This window comes from Amphiura filiformis, chromosome 1 (genome assembly GCF_039555335.1).
Source record: "Amphiura filiformis chromosome 1, Afil_fr2py, whole genome shotgun sequence".
NCBI classification, from domain to species: Eukaryota; Metazoa; Echinodermata; class Ophiuroidea; order Amphilepidida; family Amphiuridae; genus Amphiura; species Amphiura filiformis.
Window position 1 is genome coordinate 3,652,165 of NC_092628.1, and position 18,301 is coordinate 3,670,465.

The 18,301-nt window shown below is 36.0% G+C and overlaps 1 protein-coding gene across 1 annotated transcript in view; it reads left to right on the plus strand.

The window, feature by feature from the left end:
- Nucleotides 1-9,508, plus strand: part of LOC140169597 (methionine aminopeptidase 1D, mitochondrial-like) — a 28,217-nt gene extending 18,709 nt beyond the window's left edge. The window contains exons 6-8 of the mRNA XM_072192864.1: nucleotides 963-1,060; nucleotides 4,132-4,258; nucleotides 5,621-9,508. Of these exons, the coding sequence (XP_072048965.1) occupies nucleotides 963-1,060; nucleotides 4,132-4,258; nucleotides 5,621-5,789 (394 nt within the window). The 3' untranslated portion in view covers nucleotides 5,790-9,508. The remainder of the gene's footprint in view (nucleotides 1-962; nucleotides 1,061-4,131; nucleotides 4,259-5,620) is intronic.
- The last annotated feature ends 8,793 nt before the right edge of the window (nucleotides 9,509-18,301 follow it).

Sequence of the window (18,301 nt, forward strand, 5' to 3'; positions counted from 1 at the left end):
ATGTATGAGCATAACTTTATATGAAATAGAGTGTAAGGAAATGTGAATAAAATTGTTTCAGCTGCACAGTGGTGTAGCCAGGACTTTTTCAGAGAGGGGGGGGGCAAGGCAAATTTCATGGGGGGTTGTCCCGGGGTTGTCTCAAATGGGCTAAAGAGTATGACAAATTTATCCAAAATGGGCTAACAAATAAAAAGTACAACAAATGCATAGAAATCTAAAATATCAGATCAGCCAGCAGGCCACAGGGGGCCTCCAAAATGGGCTAACAAATAAAAAGTACAACAAATGCATAGAAATCTAAAATATCAGATCAGCCAGCAGGCCACAGGGGGCCAAGAGGGATGTGAATAAAATTGTTTTCATCTGCTCAGTGATGTAGCCAGGACTTTTGCAGGAGGCGGGGGCAGCATGAAAATGATAAAAAATGAGCTAAAAGGTACAACAAATTTGTCCAAAATGGGCTAAAAAGTACTGTAGAAACAAATGCATAAAAATCTTAAATATCAGAGCGGCCAGCATCCCACAGGGCAAGACTTCTCACGGTGGATATGATATGGTGGCAAGAAGACTTGCTTTGATCAATGATCTAATTTCAAGCCATTGATTTATAAGGAAAAGATACTAAATATTATAAGTTCTAAATGATAATCTCCTCTCATACCATTAATCACATTAAATAAAACATTTACATGTACACAAAATATACAAAATTTACCAACCGCGAAAGACCCTGACCGCGAAAGACGGGTGACCGCTAGTAACAGTAATTTCTAAGATTAATGTCCAACAAGGATTGGTCGTGAAAAAGGTATACATTATTTTGAGCGGCACATGTATTATATGTAATAAGTATCCCCAGGGTTTTACCTTAATGGTTGCAAGGTAAATGACCATTTGAAATGTTGAAATGTTACATAGATAACAGTAATCTCTGTTTAATTCTTAATTTTTCACTCTAGGGAGATTTGTGTTGAAGAAGGTATGACAGTATGCCATGGATTTGATGGGCATGGGATTGGGAGGCACTTCCATTGCAAACCACATATATGGCATTATCGTAAGTCTTATAGTAATAAGTATGCCATGGATTTGATGGGCATGGGATAGGGAGGCACTTCCATTGCAAACCACATATATGGCATTATCGTAAGTCTTATAGTAATAATGTATACTCATCGGTTGAATTGTATACATGTACATTGCATATGCAGAAGCAAAGCAACCATGCCCTTGCATGACTTCATTTTGTCATTGAGGCAACGAAAAAAAACCACCTGTTTTATGGTCGGTCAGATTTTTCAAGTAGGTAGGTCGGTTGGGTTTTTTTTTTTAATTGATTTTCCTGGAGACTTTACAATTATCCTAAAATAGCACCAAAAGGTTGACAAATCTGGGCAAAATTTGATGATTTGAAAACATTCTGAATGAGGGCTTCATTTTCATTACCATATCATAGAATCCATTTTTGTGACAATGAAACCACATACTCATTTCATTTTTCTACCTCACCAAATACTGAATTGAAATGTGTGTGATGTGATTTTGTCAATCACTGACATGTGATGGCTGGTTGGATGGCTTCCAAGAGATGATGATATCTTAAACTTCCCACAATGCATTTCTGCAATTTCAATTTTTTGTACTGATTTGCTAGCCAGTGCAACAGAGCACATCCAGATCTTGCCAAATGTGTTTATTTCTTGACTATTTACCCATGTTTTGCCAGTCTATTCTCAACATGAAAACAAAGGGAACCTGTACAAAGTAATAGGACTGTCATTTGATGTAATGAGGTGATGCATCATGTTGCAAAGGATTCTGGGAAGGGTAAGATATCTTATCTGATGGGTTCCCTTGTATTTTTTATGCTTAATAAGCATGATGTAGAAATATTGAATAAAACTGAATAAAAACTTCCCTTTGTTCGCTTCTCAGTAATACAAATCAGGTTAAAAGCTGACCTTCAGCGTGCTTTTATCAGATTATATGTACTGCTATGCTGTGAGATGCAAGTCTAAGTGATAACTTTTTCCAAGCTTGAGTGACAACTTTAAAAGTTTACCCGTAATGTAACATTTCCATAAAAATTGATTTATTTTTCCACAAAATGTTAGTTTTTCCTGTCAGTCTCCTCTTTTAATTTGAGTTAATGTAAAAATTTAGCTGAACTTGCTACAAAGTTAGTTGACGTGTCAAATTAAGGGATCTAAAATGAGCGTTTATTATGTTTAGACAGTATTTTTGTGGGACATGAGAGCACCTCAGACCTATCGAATTGCATTCTGAATACTGAAACATGTCTTTCTGATATCAAATAATTTTCATTTTTGTAAATCACAATATAATACAAATTTTATGACAAATTATAAAATTTGATATTTTTCAAATTTTTGATATATAACAGTCCTCGAAAATTATATAAATCTAATGATATCTTCTTAAAGTGTATGTAGCAGGGAGGAAAAGCCGACGGTCAATTGAAAATTTTGACCTTTTCATATTGAAGATATGGATATTTTTCCCCAAAAGACCTATTTCTTTTTGGTGTTTTGGGGAAAAAAATCCATATCTTCAATACGAAAGGTCAAAATTTTCAATTGATCGTCGGCTTTTCATCCCATCTACATACACTTTAAGTATAAATCATCAGATTTATAAAGTTTACTTCAAGTACTGTTAAATATCAAAATTTCAATTTTAATGATTTGCCATAAAATGTGTATTAAATTGCGAATTTCAAAAATCAAAATTATATGATATCAGAAGGACATTCTTCGTATTCAGAATGCAATTCGATATGTCTGATGTGCTCTAATGTCCCAAAATAAATACTGTCCAAACGTTCATACCCCAGCCCTTAAAGCTCTGTCAAAGTTCTGTGTTTTCAACCTATTTGCAGATACTTAGGGGGTGAGGTCATGATACTCTTTGAGAAAAGCAATATATGACTAGTGACCCTTCTGCATTTTACTGAAACTGATAAAAAAGTGATTTCTTATCTGAACTCAAATTAGGTCCAAAACATAGCTTAGGGTTGAAAGCTAATTCTGGCAAAATTTGAGGTCAATAGGGGGTGTAGTTTTGCTTCTACATTTTTTTGAAAATGCATTTTCGGTAAAATATGAAATAGGAGAAAATCTACTTTAAAGTTATAATGTTGAAAAATGAATATTAATTAGCTAATGCTATAATATTATGATTAGAAATTATTATTTTTACTGACATATCACTTGAATGTTATATACGCAACAATTTGTTCAGCTTCATTGATATATTTTGGCCAGTAATTAATTTCTATTAGTTGATTACTTTACAATACAATACATAAGAATACATAAGAAATATATTGTATTGTGTTCTATAGGTTATAAAGGCTCATTCTGACAGTTTGTTGCGTCATCTGTTGAAAGTTTTTCACCCGCAACTTTTGAACGCAATGTGCGATTTGTATCAAATAAAAAGTAAAAGAAAGCTGAATGTTTAAGTAATATCATAAGAGAAATTCTAGAAATTGCTTTTTTAGCACCCAATCCTGGTATTCCACCTTAAAAGTACATTACAATCATGTAAAAATCACAATTTTGACAAACCTTGAGGGTATCCTCCTCAATCAATGTTACAATATAGCTAAAACTTACTGGAGGCTCAGAAGAAAGAAGATTTTTTCTTATTTTTCTTGCGTGCAGTTTGGAACCACAAGACACTCGACCAGACATAGCATGCAACATATGGTGTACATAAGCCTTGGCCATCCAGTTGCTTTGTGTAACCTTTTGTGGCTTTTGGGTTAGGTTTAATGAACACCTCAGTGAAGGAAAAGAAGTGGTTTGTTAACCCTAACTTCCTGGATGCTTTCAGGCGGAGGGGAAGGAAAGAATGAAGGAAGTAAGAGAAATTTTCCAGGCGTAGTTTTGAACCACCGACTAGACGTGACTGGGCATAACGACTGTGTTTTGCAATCAGAAGCTCAGTTTTTATTATAATTTACAATAAAGCATGGAACTTGGAGAAAGTTGTCGCTCATATGATAAGTGTGTGAATCCCAAAGGAGGAGAGAGCAAAAGAAAGCAGCATTGTTTTGCCTTGTGTATCTCATAAAAGCCATCTTTGTGTTTTTTGTAATATCAGGAAATAATTACCCAGAGGTGATGAAACCTGGTATGACATTCACAGTAGAACCAGTCATCATGGAACGTCCTGATATCACTTGTAGAGCAGATGATGATTGGACAATGTTTGCACAATACCATACAAGGTTAGTTTGACGGTCATCATGGAAACAAAGGAATAATACTAATGGCAAAGCCCAATGGGAGATGCATGGGGTATATTTGTGGTTATTTAATCTGTAAGTCATGCTGATGTGCCATGTCATGGCTTTCATATGTCATGGCAATCACGTCTGAATTGGCAATCACGTCTTTGAGCTTTGCTCTTGTGATTGTCCTACCATCCTTTCTCGACTTTTTGTTACTGTATATAATTATGATATGATGGTGAAATAAACTTGAACTTGAACTTGTCATGGTCAACACCTTTAACTTGACAATTAAGGCATTATAATACAATGAATGCAAAATTAAATTAGATTTTAAGCTTTTAGGAACACTTGTTCATATGTCCACTTAAAATAAAAATATCTAAAATATATTTTATTTTAAGTGGACATATGAACATCTAAAATTTTGTCGACTTAACAAGGGGTAACCTTATTGGTTTTAGGACACAGATTTTCTTAAACTTACTTAGGACACAGATTTTCTTCAAACTTACTTACACTGTCAAATATTGTCCCCTTTATACAGCCATGTAAAAAAATGAGTTAATTTTCAGTGCAAATGTGAATAATTAGCATAATTAGCTAGCCAATATGTTGGTATGTGCAAATTGCATTGTGGTCCCGATAATTGGAAATGGCGAAACATGCCAAGGAAAAGTTATGGCATAGAAGAAACAGTGAGTTTATGTCAATATAGTTCATTTACATGTTATAGAAAGGGTGCACATTGCAGTAACATCGGCGCATTTATCATAAAGGTGTTACCAACTGCAATTAGTCGTAAAGCTTACTGCCACAGAATTTTCTTGTATGTATGATTTTGTCAAGTGAAATTCCTGGACCTATACCCACAATGCACTGATAGCATGGGAACGGTGCCAGCGTGGTAACCACAAATCACATTTCTGGATGGTAATAAGAGAAATAGGATCTATTATATGATACCAAAATCTCATCAACAATGAGGTAAAGCAGGTGGATGAGGCTATCGATCAGCCTTTGAAATTAAAATATCATATATACATGTAACAGAAAGTTCCATGTAAAGTTCGAATATAAGTTTATACATATTATTTTGAATCTTGGGTCCTGATTCATCAGTGGTGTTCATTAATAATTATAAGTGCTTGCAACATAAAAACAAAACTTTTTGACCATTTTACGCCTTTTGATAGCTGTTTTTTTACACCTTTTTTTCTTTAATAAATGTTTTGCCGCCCCTCGCTTTGGCTGGCACCCCTCAGAACCACCCCAAATACGCACATGTGATTGATTGATTGATTTGTTTCAATTATTATATTATTTATTATATAATTTGTATTAATTTCATACTTGCAGATCAGCCCAATTTGAACACACAATTCTCATCACACAGAATGGTTTTGAGGTATTGACCATTGGAGAAAATGAAAACTTGACCATTGAAGAGCAACCACCACTAGATGGAGGAGACGATATCATTAAGGGACAGTCATCAGGGAGGAGCTCTAATTGGACTTTCAAATGATTTCAAAATTGCATGTAAATGCAGTTGCAGGATTATTTCAATTATCTGGGAACTTTTCCCATTTCAAAAGCAAGACCCAAACTCATTATAGAGGCCGTCAGCCTTTTCCGCGGGATCCGCCATCTTGTGGGTACTGCCATTCTGCATGTCATGCATTAGACATTACGCCCCCGATTACGCGGAAATCGCAGCGCCTAACGCACCTCTTCAGTCAAGCGTCAACGCGGTGATCTTAGCAACAAGGCACTCCGTACCCACAAGATGGTGGTGTTGACGTCACAATGACTACCTCTATTAGCTAGCTTTGATACAAATGTACATATTTTTGGATAAAGGTCAATGGCAAAAATACTTTCCGAACCAAATACTTTCAAATACAATTTTGATACTGAGAATCTGCTGGGTGAAATTGCATTGATTTTTCTTTATATCAAGCATTTAAATGTCATCTTGCAACTGTCTGTTTAGAAATGAGTTCTGGTCATACAAAGGCAACAGCATGCGGGCACCCATATTTTCACATGTTCCATTTCATGCATCTATACCTACCAAGTATATATTCACAAGGATAAAAGAGCACAATGTCTGATTGTTGGGTACTCACATATATGGTATGGGTATGTGTGGTGAAGGGTCCCTTTTTCAGGCTCTTCGGCAGTTCCGAAGGCACACATTTAGGGATCATGCTCCAGTTCTGTAGCATCACCCACAAGAATAGCGCTTCAGCTAAAATTTGGAACAATTTCAAATTTCACAGCTCCACAACCTGGCTGAAGGCCAAAGCTTTTGGCTGTAATGTTGGTGATAATTTGAGTGTAAAAGTGAGTTTTTCTGGTTGACATGATTTATTTAATCATAATTTCTACAACCTATAATTTGACTCAATTTTAGTTCGCTAGACCCAAAGTTGACAATTCAGTTCAGAAGCCCCTATTTTGCTTGAAAATTCTCATTTCTCAGTTCCCAAAGCTCCCCCCCCTGATTCTGGGAAAATGGAAAAAAACATTTTTTTTCTGAAAGGTCAATTGTCTGAGGATACTTTATATTGAAGACCTAAAACCCGAAAGGTTTTTGATCCGAGGGGTCATGTCCCAAAGGTGTTTATTCCAAAAGGTAATTTGTGATGCAATCAAGCAAAAGTCAGGAATATTGATTTTGAGATATAGCCAATAATAGTATTCAACTTCCTTTGTATTTAATTGTTCTGAGCAACATTAAAATGGCCATATTTCTAGAACCATAAGTCTAACTATGATGGGGTTTTCAGCAAAATGAAGCTATGCAAATGGTTCATGTAATGAAATTGAAAACCAAATTTTGATTTTAATCGACATCAGATCCATTAGCTTTATCGCATCACATTATAATGATGCACATTACTCTGAATTGTTATTGTTCTAAGAGAATATTTCTCCAAAAGTTTGTTACTCCAAAATCAGGGTTCGAATTCAGTCAATTTTTTTGCATAGCTGTTTGTGCGATGCAAAACACATGTTTGTATAGCAGTTTCCAAATTTTGCATAGCAGTTATTTTGCTATGCAAAAAAAGAAAAATGCGTAGCATTTTGTGATGCAATATTTGTATTTGCGTATTCTGTCATTGTCATCAAATCTCGGCTATAAAAGCCCCCAGACGATCACATGTCACGCTCGAGGGCAGAGTTTGAGGGCAATTAGCAAATATAATTATATGCACGAAGCAGGATCATAGCATTTGAAAAAAAGGGTAGGCCTATACTTTTACCGTGAGGAATGAGCATTGAAAAATAATGATGCAATTTTGCAAACCTGGTAAAGTCGCTGCACGACCATAAAGAACAGCAAAAATACCACAGATGAAAAAAACCTTCAAAAACGATAAAACCAGATTAGGTCTTCAGTAAACTCTTACTCTTCACCTAATTTTTGTTCAACATTATCTCGACATTATCTCATCCCCGTAAAAATATTGCAAGCTTCCGAAGGTCACTGATCTTATGGTTTTGTGTATAGTTAGTGCGTGCAATAGCGACATTCTCTCGCATAATTGGGGGGAGTAACGCTAGTAAACATAAGCATGACATAAGCAATCAACCACGACAGATTCCGCAATATGGTACCCAACATTGCTTTGTCTTATTTTTGCAACGGAATACAGCATATCTTAGATGTAACGAGAATGAGCAAATACCGACTGAATGATGTTTTTGATTTTCGGGGAATTCCAGATCATCCAGATGTGTTTTGAAGTAAATGCAACGTATCGCCCGGGCGTATCGCAGAATTTGGCTCACAAATACCGATGCATTGGGGGACTTATGAGGCAAATGCGACGTGAAATTTAGCTCGAATTTATGTATAGCACTTTTAGCGATGCATTTTGGAAAAGTGCATAGCAGTTGATGGAAATTGCATCGCAAAATGCGATGCGATACCATCGAATTCGACCGCTGTCCAAAATGTTTTTTATTGAGACAGGAGGGCATTAGTTTAAAAAAGATAAGGGTCATTATTCCAAAATATATTTATTCCGATGGACATTAGCCTGAAAATGTCATAAGGGTAATTATTCCGCAAGCAAAAACTCTTCTAAACTATATTTAAAGAGAAACAACCCCTCAGAACAAAATGACTATTTGGATCATAGACCATTTGGAATAAAGTACTTTTGAGGCAAAACCCTTAGAAACAACAACCATGCCGAACAAAAACACTTTGGAATATTATGGACCTGCACTTGTTTAGGATATCTCTGGATTGAATAGATTTGAATAATTATTACTTGTTAAAATCAATTCACCTGTAAATTGCAATGCATTGTAGAAATTTGAAATGTGTGTTCCTGAGTGCAGGAAGTATTGTATTGCAATAGTAATTTGGTAAAAGAAGTTAGTGTTCTAAAACAAATTTGTCAGATTTAAGTGTGGGCCTACTCCCTATTCCAGAAAAAATACAGCACATTTTCTAATCTTTTTCATAACCAATTATCAAAAGTAACATAAAATATTCAAATATTCGAATTTTGTGACTACAATTATATGAAAACATGCAAAATGGCATGTTTTTGGTCTATTTCCCCTCAAATTAGCCACATTTTAAAGCTTAACTTTTATTGGCAGTTAGAACTAAATAAAGGATTAGAATTTAGCTATATTTCATTGGCAAAACTGGATGGACAATATTTTTTAATCCAAAAAATTAGTACTGTATTTTTCTGGAATAGGGAGTAGTGGCCTTGTGGCCAGTGTCTAAGCCAGCTACCCATCATTTTGGATGAGCACTTTGCTCCTGGGACAGGCAAGATGAATGTCTCTGGTAGATGCTAAATTCTAAAAATAATACTTCAATAAGTTCTGTGAGCTCAAATAATTTCAATAGGACACATGGTTATGTCATAATGCTCTAGAGGTAAAGCATGTATAAGACAATGTAATTCTGTAGCAGCATAAAGCTTTTCTAAAAGCTTTTATGTAAGAAGGGGCTATTCCCGCTGAAATTCATACACCCCTATAGCAGACATGATTAAGGTCTTCCATAGGGGTGAATTTCAACTGGAATAGCCCAATGCACACTGGATCAAGTTTTTTTTCCTTACTGTATTTTCACCATATCATTTAAATAAGCAAAACATTTTTTTTTTTAAAGGAAAGAATGCAGGAACTCATGTATAAAAACACCTGAAGTGAGGAATTGGTTTGAAATTTGCCACCAAACAAGGATAAACATTGCAGTGAAATGTTTTTGCACATGCTTGCGTATTTTGGGGGCTTTAGCGCCTAGCCCCGGGTCAAAGTAGAAGGCGGCAAAATGAAGGGGCGGCGGAAGAAGGCGGCAAAAACAGGGCGGCAAAATCAAGGAGGCGGCAAAACGAATTAGCAAAGAAAAAGGGCGCAAAAATTGAAAAAGCATAAAAAATTTGAAAAAGGTTGCTTTTAGGGCGCTAGCACCTAAAATCCTTTTTTTTTTTTTTTTTTCGGCTCTTCACTTTTCAAACGACCGTGAAAAAAATTAGGTCAACCTTTTCGGGCTGTTAAGGAAGGGGCGGCAAAATTGTTTCTTCTTCAGCCCCCCGGGGTTGGGGCGGCCACGGTACGCCACTGTTTTGCTCGGACATCGAAACCACTCTTTGTTGGCCGTTAATTGGGCAATTAAAAAAAACCACCTTCTTCTGGTAAAATAGTGTTTTGAGACCCTAATCTTGTAACCGTGCGGATCCGCGTATTCTTTGACGGGGATGCTTACAAGCATTATTCCGAGTAGCCCCCGGGACCTGCATGTACCAGAGGATGATTTAAGTACTTTCCATCATGCACTGCAAAAGTGTTATCGGCAGAGTTTCAACTGCCACTTGACCTTTCAAATCCCATTGAACTCTGTGCAAAAGATGTTGTTTTAAGGTTGTGTGCATGTCATCATTACTTGGTTGATTTCAGAACAAAAGTGCTGTGAATAAAGGATAATTCACACCTTCTGTAGATAACATAAAATGTGAAATGGACCAGCATATTGACAGTGTTTTTATTGTAAATATAACTGTCCAAATTCAAATTTAAGCATGCACTTATTGGCAGTAGCAGAGAAGTGGGTTGTGGGGTAGTACTTAACCATCCTCTGTACATCTGTATTTTAATACTTAAAGTCCATGTCTGAGCAACATGACCATACTTACAAAGCAATAACCCACTGATCATGTCAACTTGAACTTGATTGAAATTGAACTTAAAGGGGCATTTCGTGATCCACAGCCTCATCCCCCCCACTTTTCCCAAAAAAAGTTGAGATTTTTACACCACTGGATACCTCTGGCTACATAATGTTTATGTACCAAATATTTCTTGCAGATTAATTCGTTTAGCAAAAATATCGCTAAATTTGAATTTCGTTCTGGTGCACCAGAACGAAATTACAACACATTGTCTATGGAGCAGTGTAATACACATAATCATGCATAACTCGCAAACGCAAAATCGGAATCAACTGAAATTTTGGAAATAAGCTTTTTTCGTGGATATCTACTGAAACATGTCATAAAAAGAGGATGCTAGGATCACGCAATCCTCCTTTAATTGATTTCCATAAGAAACTTAATATAAACATCTCAAAAAAAGTAACTAACCTCCTTAAATAATGGCCACTATTCAAAAACAGGTGATTGTATTACAAATCTGTAAAATGCGTTGGAAGCAGAATTTATTTCTGCGCATTTTGACACCTCATTTGTAGAAATTGTTTAAATATTGACGTCACAGCATACATTTAAATCAATGTAACCCAAGATTTGAAAGTTGCAGTAAATAAATACAATGATTTGTATTCAGTTTAATGGATGGAAATTTGTGTAATGATATCCAAGTGTTTTTGTATTGTTGTAAGTGCAACTTTCAAATCTGGACCTCACTACATTAAATTGACTGGTGTTTTATTGTTTTCTGGGCTATCGTATAAATGAGGTGTCAAAATCAAAAGCAAACAAAATGTTATGGAGGAAAAGGTCGGAAGGATAAGGCTAGTTATGGCCACCCACTAATTTCAAAAGAAACAACTCCCAAATGCTCAAAAAAGACCTGCTAAATGTTTATTCATAACCTCATTAATAAACGCGATGCACATGCGATCCAATCATATTTTTATCATTTGTGAAAACGCGAACGCAAATTGAGGTCATTAATATCTGACAATTTACCACAAAATGCGTAATTGTTCCAATGTCGCATACAATTGACCTCCGCGTGCGCCGTATTGTGCGTCCAACAAACTGCGCGCGCGCTGGCTGCCGTATTTGGATTGCGCGCTACCATATTTGCACAGATTCTAATACGCACTTTTATTATTGGTCGTCTTGTTTTAGCCTGATCGATTTTGGGAAAGGGAAGATGTAAAAATTGTTTATTTTTACAAACTTTTGAGGAAAATTTTGTGTTATTTTGTAAAGTCAAAAAATCAGTGACGGTTATGAATGAGGTTAATACCTTTGCATCGGTAATATGTCGGGCATTGTGAAAAATCGAAACATTTTGCTTTGGACCTCGGAATATCCCTCGGAATATCCCTCGGAATATCCCTACGCCCCTCGGGATATTCCTCGGTTCCAAAGGCAAAATGTTTAGATTTTTCACAATGCCCGTGCACCAAATAACCGATGCGCAGTTATTAACCTCTAATTAGAAAATTAGCCATGTTTTAAATATTGTGAAAGAGAAATATTTTTGTATCACTGAACCGGACACGTTTTCTAGATAGAGAATCCGAAATAACAACAAAGGTATATTTTAAAACTGGTCAACAACATTCACTTTTTGAACCGTATATTTCAGAGAAACCATTCTCTGTCATCAGCGGTGTAATGCTGTTGGTAGACTGACCGATGATTCTCTAGTGTTCCTAGATGTTGACAATGTCCTTTTTGTCCTTTGCGGTGGTCTTTTATTTCACAATTCTAAATATATGTTTTCTCAATTAAATTGTGGCAAATTGTTTAAATAAGCTTCACAATGTCTGGTTCCAGTTGTTGTGGTTTTAAATTGATTATGTCACCCCTACAGCACTCAGTTTTCAACTGTTGTCAAGGAAAAAAATAGGTATATATGTTTTACAATGTAAAATGTTTTGTCAGTGACATTTTTAAAGAACAATATAGTACTTTTCAATAGCACAAAAATTGAATTTAATTGTGTGATTTAATTTGTGTGATTTAAATGCATCTTCATAGGCAAGCAAATTGTAAGAAACATGGGGATATATATTTTGCAATAAATGAAAATATGAGTCTGTTCCCCAAAATGAGATATTTAACATGCCAGAAATATAAAATACTTGACTTTTGAGCACCAAGTAAGCACCAAGGCAACCCTGGCTAGTTATATGCCTATATCATTTTCAAGCTTTATGATCCCAGTATATCATATGATTAATCTGACCTGTACTCAAAAAATACAATATGATTGTGCGACCTTCGTCTCATTTTGTTGGAACAGGTCTCAAATATGAAGAAAATATTCAAAAGTTGCATGATGCAGAGAATTAATGTCTTTGGCTACTTTTGTATGGCATCATCAAAGAGAACCAAGAAAGTAACCTTGGTACATGTAAGTTCATGTGGACAGGTATAGGTTTAATAATTCAATATAATGTTATTGACAGAGTGAAGTGTCTTAAAGTTTTTTCAATTATAGGCAGGTCTCAAATGTGATGAAATATTCAAAAGTTGCATGATGCATAGAATTAAATGTCTTTGGCTTTTACTTTTGTATGGCATTACTTGACAGAAATGCATCAACTCTCTCCACGCGGGTGTCGGCTGCAGACGACATGTTTAAAAAAAAAAATAATTTAAAAATTTCAGAAATTTAAATTTTCATGAGTATAATTGGAATCAGCATGAAAAATGCATTAAAATGAGTACAAACAATCCTAGTATTGGTTAAGTAGTTCTAAAGATAGCTCTTGATATTTTGAGAAAATATTTCAAAACTGTTGAAGTGCATGGCTAGCACCAGTGTTCGAATTTAGGAAAAATAAATGGTTGTCCCACGGACAACCAGATTACAATTTCTGGTTGTCCGTCTAAGTTTTTGGTTGTCCGTAGGCCTACAAATGTGACTTTTGGCTAGATTTATGGTTGTCCGGCGGACAACCGAATCGGTATTTTTGGTTGTCCGGCGACTTTTTTAGTTGTCCCGGGCAACCGGACAACCAAAATTTCGAACGCTGGCTAGCACGCAGAGCATTAAGAGCACCAAGAAAGTAACCTTGGTATGTAAGTTCATATGGACAGGTAGGTTTAATAATTCAATATAATGTTATTGACAGAGTGAAGTGTCTTAAAGTTTTTTTCAATTATAGGCAGGTCTCAAATGTGATGAAATATTCAAAAGTTGCATGATGCATAGAATTAAATGTCTTTGGCTTTTACTTTTGTATGGCATCTTCATCAATTATTTGACAGAAATGCAATAAAAGAACCAAGGAAGTAACCTTGGTATGTAAGTTCATGGACAGGTACGTTTAGTAATTCAATATAATGTTATTGACAGAGTGCAATGTTCTTTAAAGTTTTTTCAATTTTAGATTGTTAAAATAAATTGCAATAGTTTGAGGGAAAAAATTAGTTCATATGCATTAAATTTAATTGAACTGATAGAAATGACACAACTAATTGGCATTGATGTCAAAATTTGAAAATAAAATTGGTCTAACAATGTAGAAGTGTTTTCATGACATGACAATTTTTATGAGCACAGTTAAAACCTTGTGTGTATTTTTGCATCAAACAGTGGTAGCAAAAGAGATGGAATTACTCCAGTCTGCATTTTTCTATTGCTCATACTGTATTATTCTGGATGAGAAGCAAGTAGGAAACATATTGAATTAATATCTTTGTGGCTTTTACTTTTGTAGGGCATCGCACCATAAATTACTTTTTTTAAATGCATTAATTTTTAAGAGTATACCAAGAAAATAACCTCACTGTGTAAGTTCATGTGGCCAGGTAGGTTCCGTAATTCAATACAGAATGAGGTCGTGCTGTGTTTTTCTTTCTTTTTTCAATTACAGAGTCAAATTCCAGTATTTCTTATATATAAAATGGGTTAAATGTAAATTGAATGATAAAAAAAGGATAAGAATTGGCTATGTCACACAGTGTCATCGCCCCGATATCTTCATGGCAGAAAAGCGCCATGGTAGGTTGAATCCACCGCCACGCATGGCCATTTTGTATCGACCTGTTTAATAGTTTTGAGTCGCATAATGGGTCGAAGGCTAAGGCTACTGACAATAGCCCCGATTAGCTCGGTGACTGACCTCGTTGTGTGTCAGTCGAGCATGGTACACCATAGGTCATATTCTTTTAGACTACCTACACATTTGGCCTATACACTGTGCTATATAATTCGGCACATATAAATCAGAATTATTGTCAGTTTTTGACTCAAGACGCAAGCTACTGTCTCAAGACGCAAGCTAACGACTATCATATCTGTTCAAAATATATATTCAAGTGCAAGGAACCACATCTGGTTTCTTTATACTAAATCATTTACGGGAGTTATTCATCATTTTCTACCCCAGTATCCAAAGATTTTCTTCTCATATCAAAGTCGTGCATAGCAAATTCATGTGTATCGATCCCGGGTATTTTTTTAGTATCTCTGCTGACAAAGTAATTATTAGCCAGGCGATGTCGGTGTGTGTCACATACACAGTAAATGTAATTAAATTAAGCAAATCAAAGTTGTTCAATCAGAGAGTGTACATAGCAATATGTCAAATAAGCTCTTAAATTGACAGCAGAGGATGATTTAAGGAAGCCCCATCATGCACTGCAAAGTGTTATCACTAGAGTTTCAACTGCCACTTTACTTTTCAAATCCCATTGAATTCTGTGCAAAAGATGTTGTTTTAGAATTGTGTGTGTGTCATTATTACTTGGTCGATTTCAGATCTTATGCATGAAGGATAATTCACACCTTCTGTAGATAACATAAGATGTGAAATCGACCAGCCTTTTGAAGGTGTTTTTATTGTAAATACATCAGTCCAAATTCAAATTTAACCATGCACGTCTATGCAGTGTGCGGGCAGTGGTGTCATGTTCACTCACACAGCTGTGCTAACCGCAAGACTTGCTGGGTAGTGCTTAAATCATCCTCTGAATTGACAGTGTGTTGAACTATTCAATGTACAATAAATCACTGTATGATTGTAACATTTTGTATGGAAGTGTATTATTTTGAAACATGATAGCTCATGATGTGTGTTAATTTCTAGGGTCCTGGCCCAGGCTGGGAGTTGGTGGTGGGGGGGGGGGGACTTTGTATTTCAAGTGGTTATCCCACTCTTTTACTCATACAAAAATTGTAAAACAGGTAGTTTTTCAGTGCCAGTGTACTTGGATGTACTCCCTTAAAGCCTTAATGTACGAGCTTTTTAAATTTGTAGATATGTCTTTTTTTTCTTCCAAAATGATAAAATAGTTAACATGCAATCATTATGAAAGTTCCCAATACATTTGGACGCGAAAAATATTGAAAATTTGCAAAGAAACAACATAAACTTCACCTCTATCACTCGAAATATCGTGCACTTTTTGGATTACTCGGACGGGCAGTGCGACCTCAGAGTTACTCTCCTACGCAGCCAGTTTGGTTACGCTCCCTCCACATGTGCAAGAAACAACATAAACTTCACCTCTATCACTCGAAATATTGTGCACTTTTTGGATTAGGACGGGCAGTGCGACCTCAGAGTTACTCTCCTACGCAGCCAGTTTGGTTACGCCCTCCACATGTGCAAGAAACAACATAAACTTCACCTCTATCACTCGAAATATTGTGCACTTTTTTTGGATTAGGGACGGGCAGTGCGACCTCAGAGTTACTCTCCCACGCAGCCAGTTTGGTTACGCCCCTCCACATGTGCAAGAAACAACATAAACTTCACCTCTATCACTCGAAATATTGTGCACTTTTTGGATTAGGTCGGGCAGTGCGACCTCAGAGTTACTCTCCTACGCAGCCAGTTTGGTTACGCTCCCTCCACATGTGCAAGAAACAACATAAACTTCACCTCTATCACTCGAAATATTGTGCACTTTTTGGATTAGGACGGGCAGTGCGACCTCAGAGTTACTCTCCTACGCAGCCAGTTTGGTTACGCTCCCTCCACATGTGCAAGAAACAACATAAACTTCACCTCTATCACTCGAAATATTGTGCACTTTTCGTGTTAGGACGGGCAGTGCGACCTCAGAGTTACTCTCCTACGCAGCCAGTGTGGTTACGCTCCCTCCACATGTGCAAGAAACAACATAAACTTCACCTCTATCACTCGAAATATTGTGCACTTTTTGGATTAGGACGGGCAGTGCGACCTCAGAGTTACTCTCCTACGCAGCCAGTTTGGTTACGCCCATCCCTCCACATGTGCGGAGGGAGCGTAACCAAACTGGCTTCTTAGGAAACTACGATTTGTGATCGTTCTGACATATTATCATAATCTGAAAAATTATGATAATATGTCGGACCAACAGAAAGTTATCCCGTTTTACTACAAATAGGGCAAATTTGACAGTTTGCTCATAGATTTAAGGTGGAACATGTGTAAGTATTACAAATATTACAAATTAATTATGAAAAATTATGAAAAAAATAAATTCTGAAAAAAGATCGTACATTAAGGCTTTAATATATACACCCAAATTTGAAAAAGGGTAAATGTTCACAGGAATATGCATTTAGGGTATGAAAAATGTAAAGGAAAATAAAACCCTAAGAAATGGGGTCTATTTTTTTTTATCAGAATATTATATTTTTGAAAAATAAACAAATTAATATTTGACAATTATTTTACAAGCACAATTTAAGACCTGATATTTTACCTTCCTAGATGCACATTTATAGCAAACCAGCAAAATACTTGTTCAGGATATCTTTTCACACAGTATCATGGTCCTTTTTATATCTTCACTTTTCTCACTGAAAAGTTGAAAGAAGTGAATTTTCAGTTTCATGAGCTATGTAAATTTCTGACACAAAAACTCGAATTCATTTGGATAAATTAATGAAATATCTCAATTTTATGGTCTTAAATTCACAACAAATTGATTTGCGCATAGACAGATTAGAAACATATTAGAAAATAGTCCAGCATCAATATTACTAACCAGTATTGCCAAGAAGTAGTTGGTGTGATGGTTTCATCAAATCACAGGAAGTCTGACGTATGATTTTCGCTCAAGTGAGCTCCAAATTCATGTGTATGGAGGAGTATGGTGACCTTATGTCAGACGGACATTTTATTTTTGTAAAGACAATATACATACAGTGATATATAATACCTAAACAAATAATTTGTATAGGCCCCTCTTGAAAACTAGTGCATTGCATGTGTACTTTCTCAATTAGCTTTGTGCAAATTTGATTACAAACTTGAATGCGGTTCAATTTTTAATGGACCTATTAATTGTATGTATGTAAAGTCTATGGAGCTGAGTTGGAAAAGGCTGGAGAGGGTGCTACCTCATTTTTGGGCCATTTTAGGCCAATTTAGGTACTTAAAGGCTCATAAAAAGAGAACCACATACAACTGTATAACAAAATTTGCATGGAATGTTACTTGAGCAAGTACAAAATATAATCAAATAATTCTGAAGAGGAGGCCATAGCCAAAATAAAAATTGTCCTATACCATATTGGTTATGAAACAAATGGGTGGTATGCAACACAAAAGAATTGAATTCAAACGAGGACGGGTAAGTGTAGTGGTCTTCTCACTCGCTTCTCACTGACCAGGGTTCAACTCCCCACAGTGCCACATGTGAGTTTGGTTGCCGATCCATGCTCGTCGTCACAGGTTTTCCTCCTGCATCTAAAATCGGACATCTTCCCATATCCCTCCCTCTCCTAACTATCATATCCGGATGTGTAATGTGTAATTAAGTTGCCTTATACAAGTTTTCAAATTGCGTAGGAGGCTAAAAAAACACAACCACTAGTAAACAGATATATTAAGAAAACCTACAAAGATGACCAAAA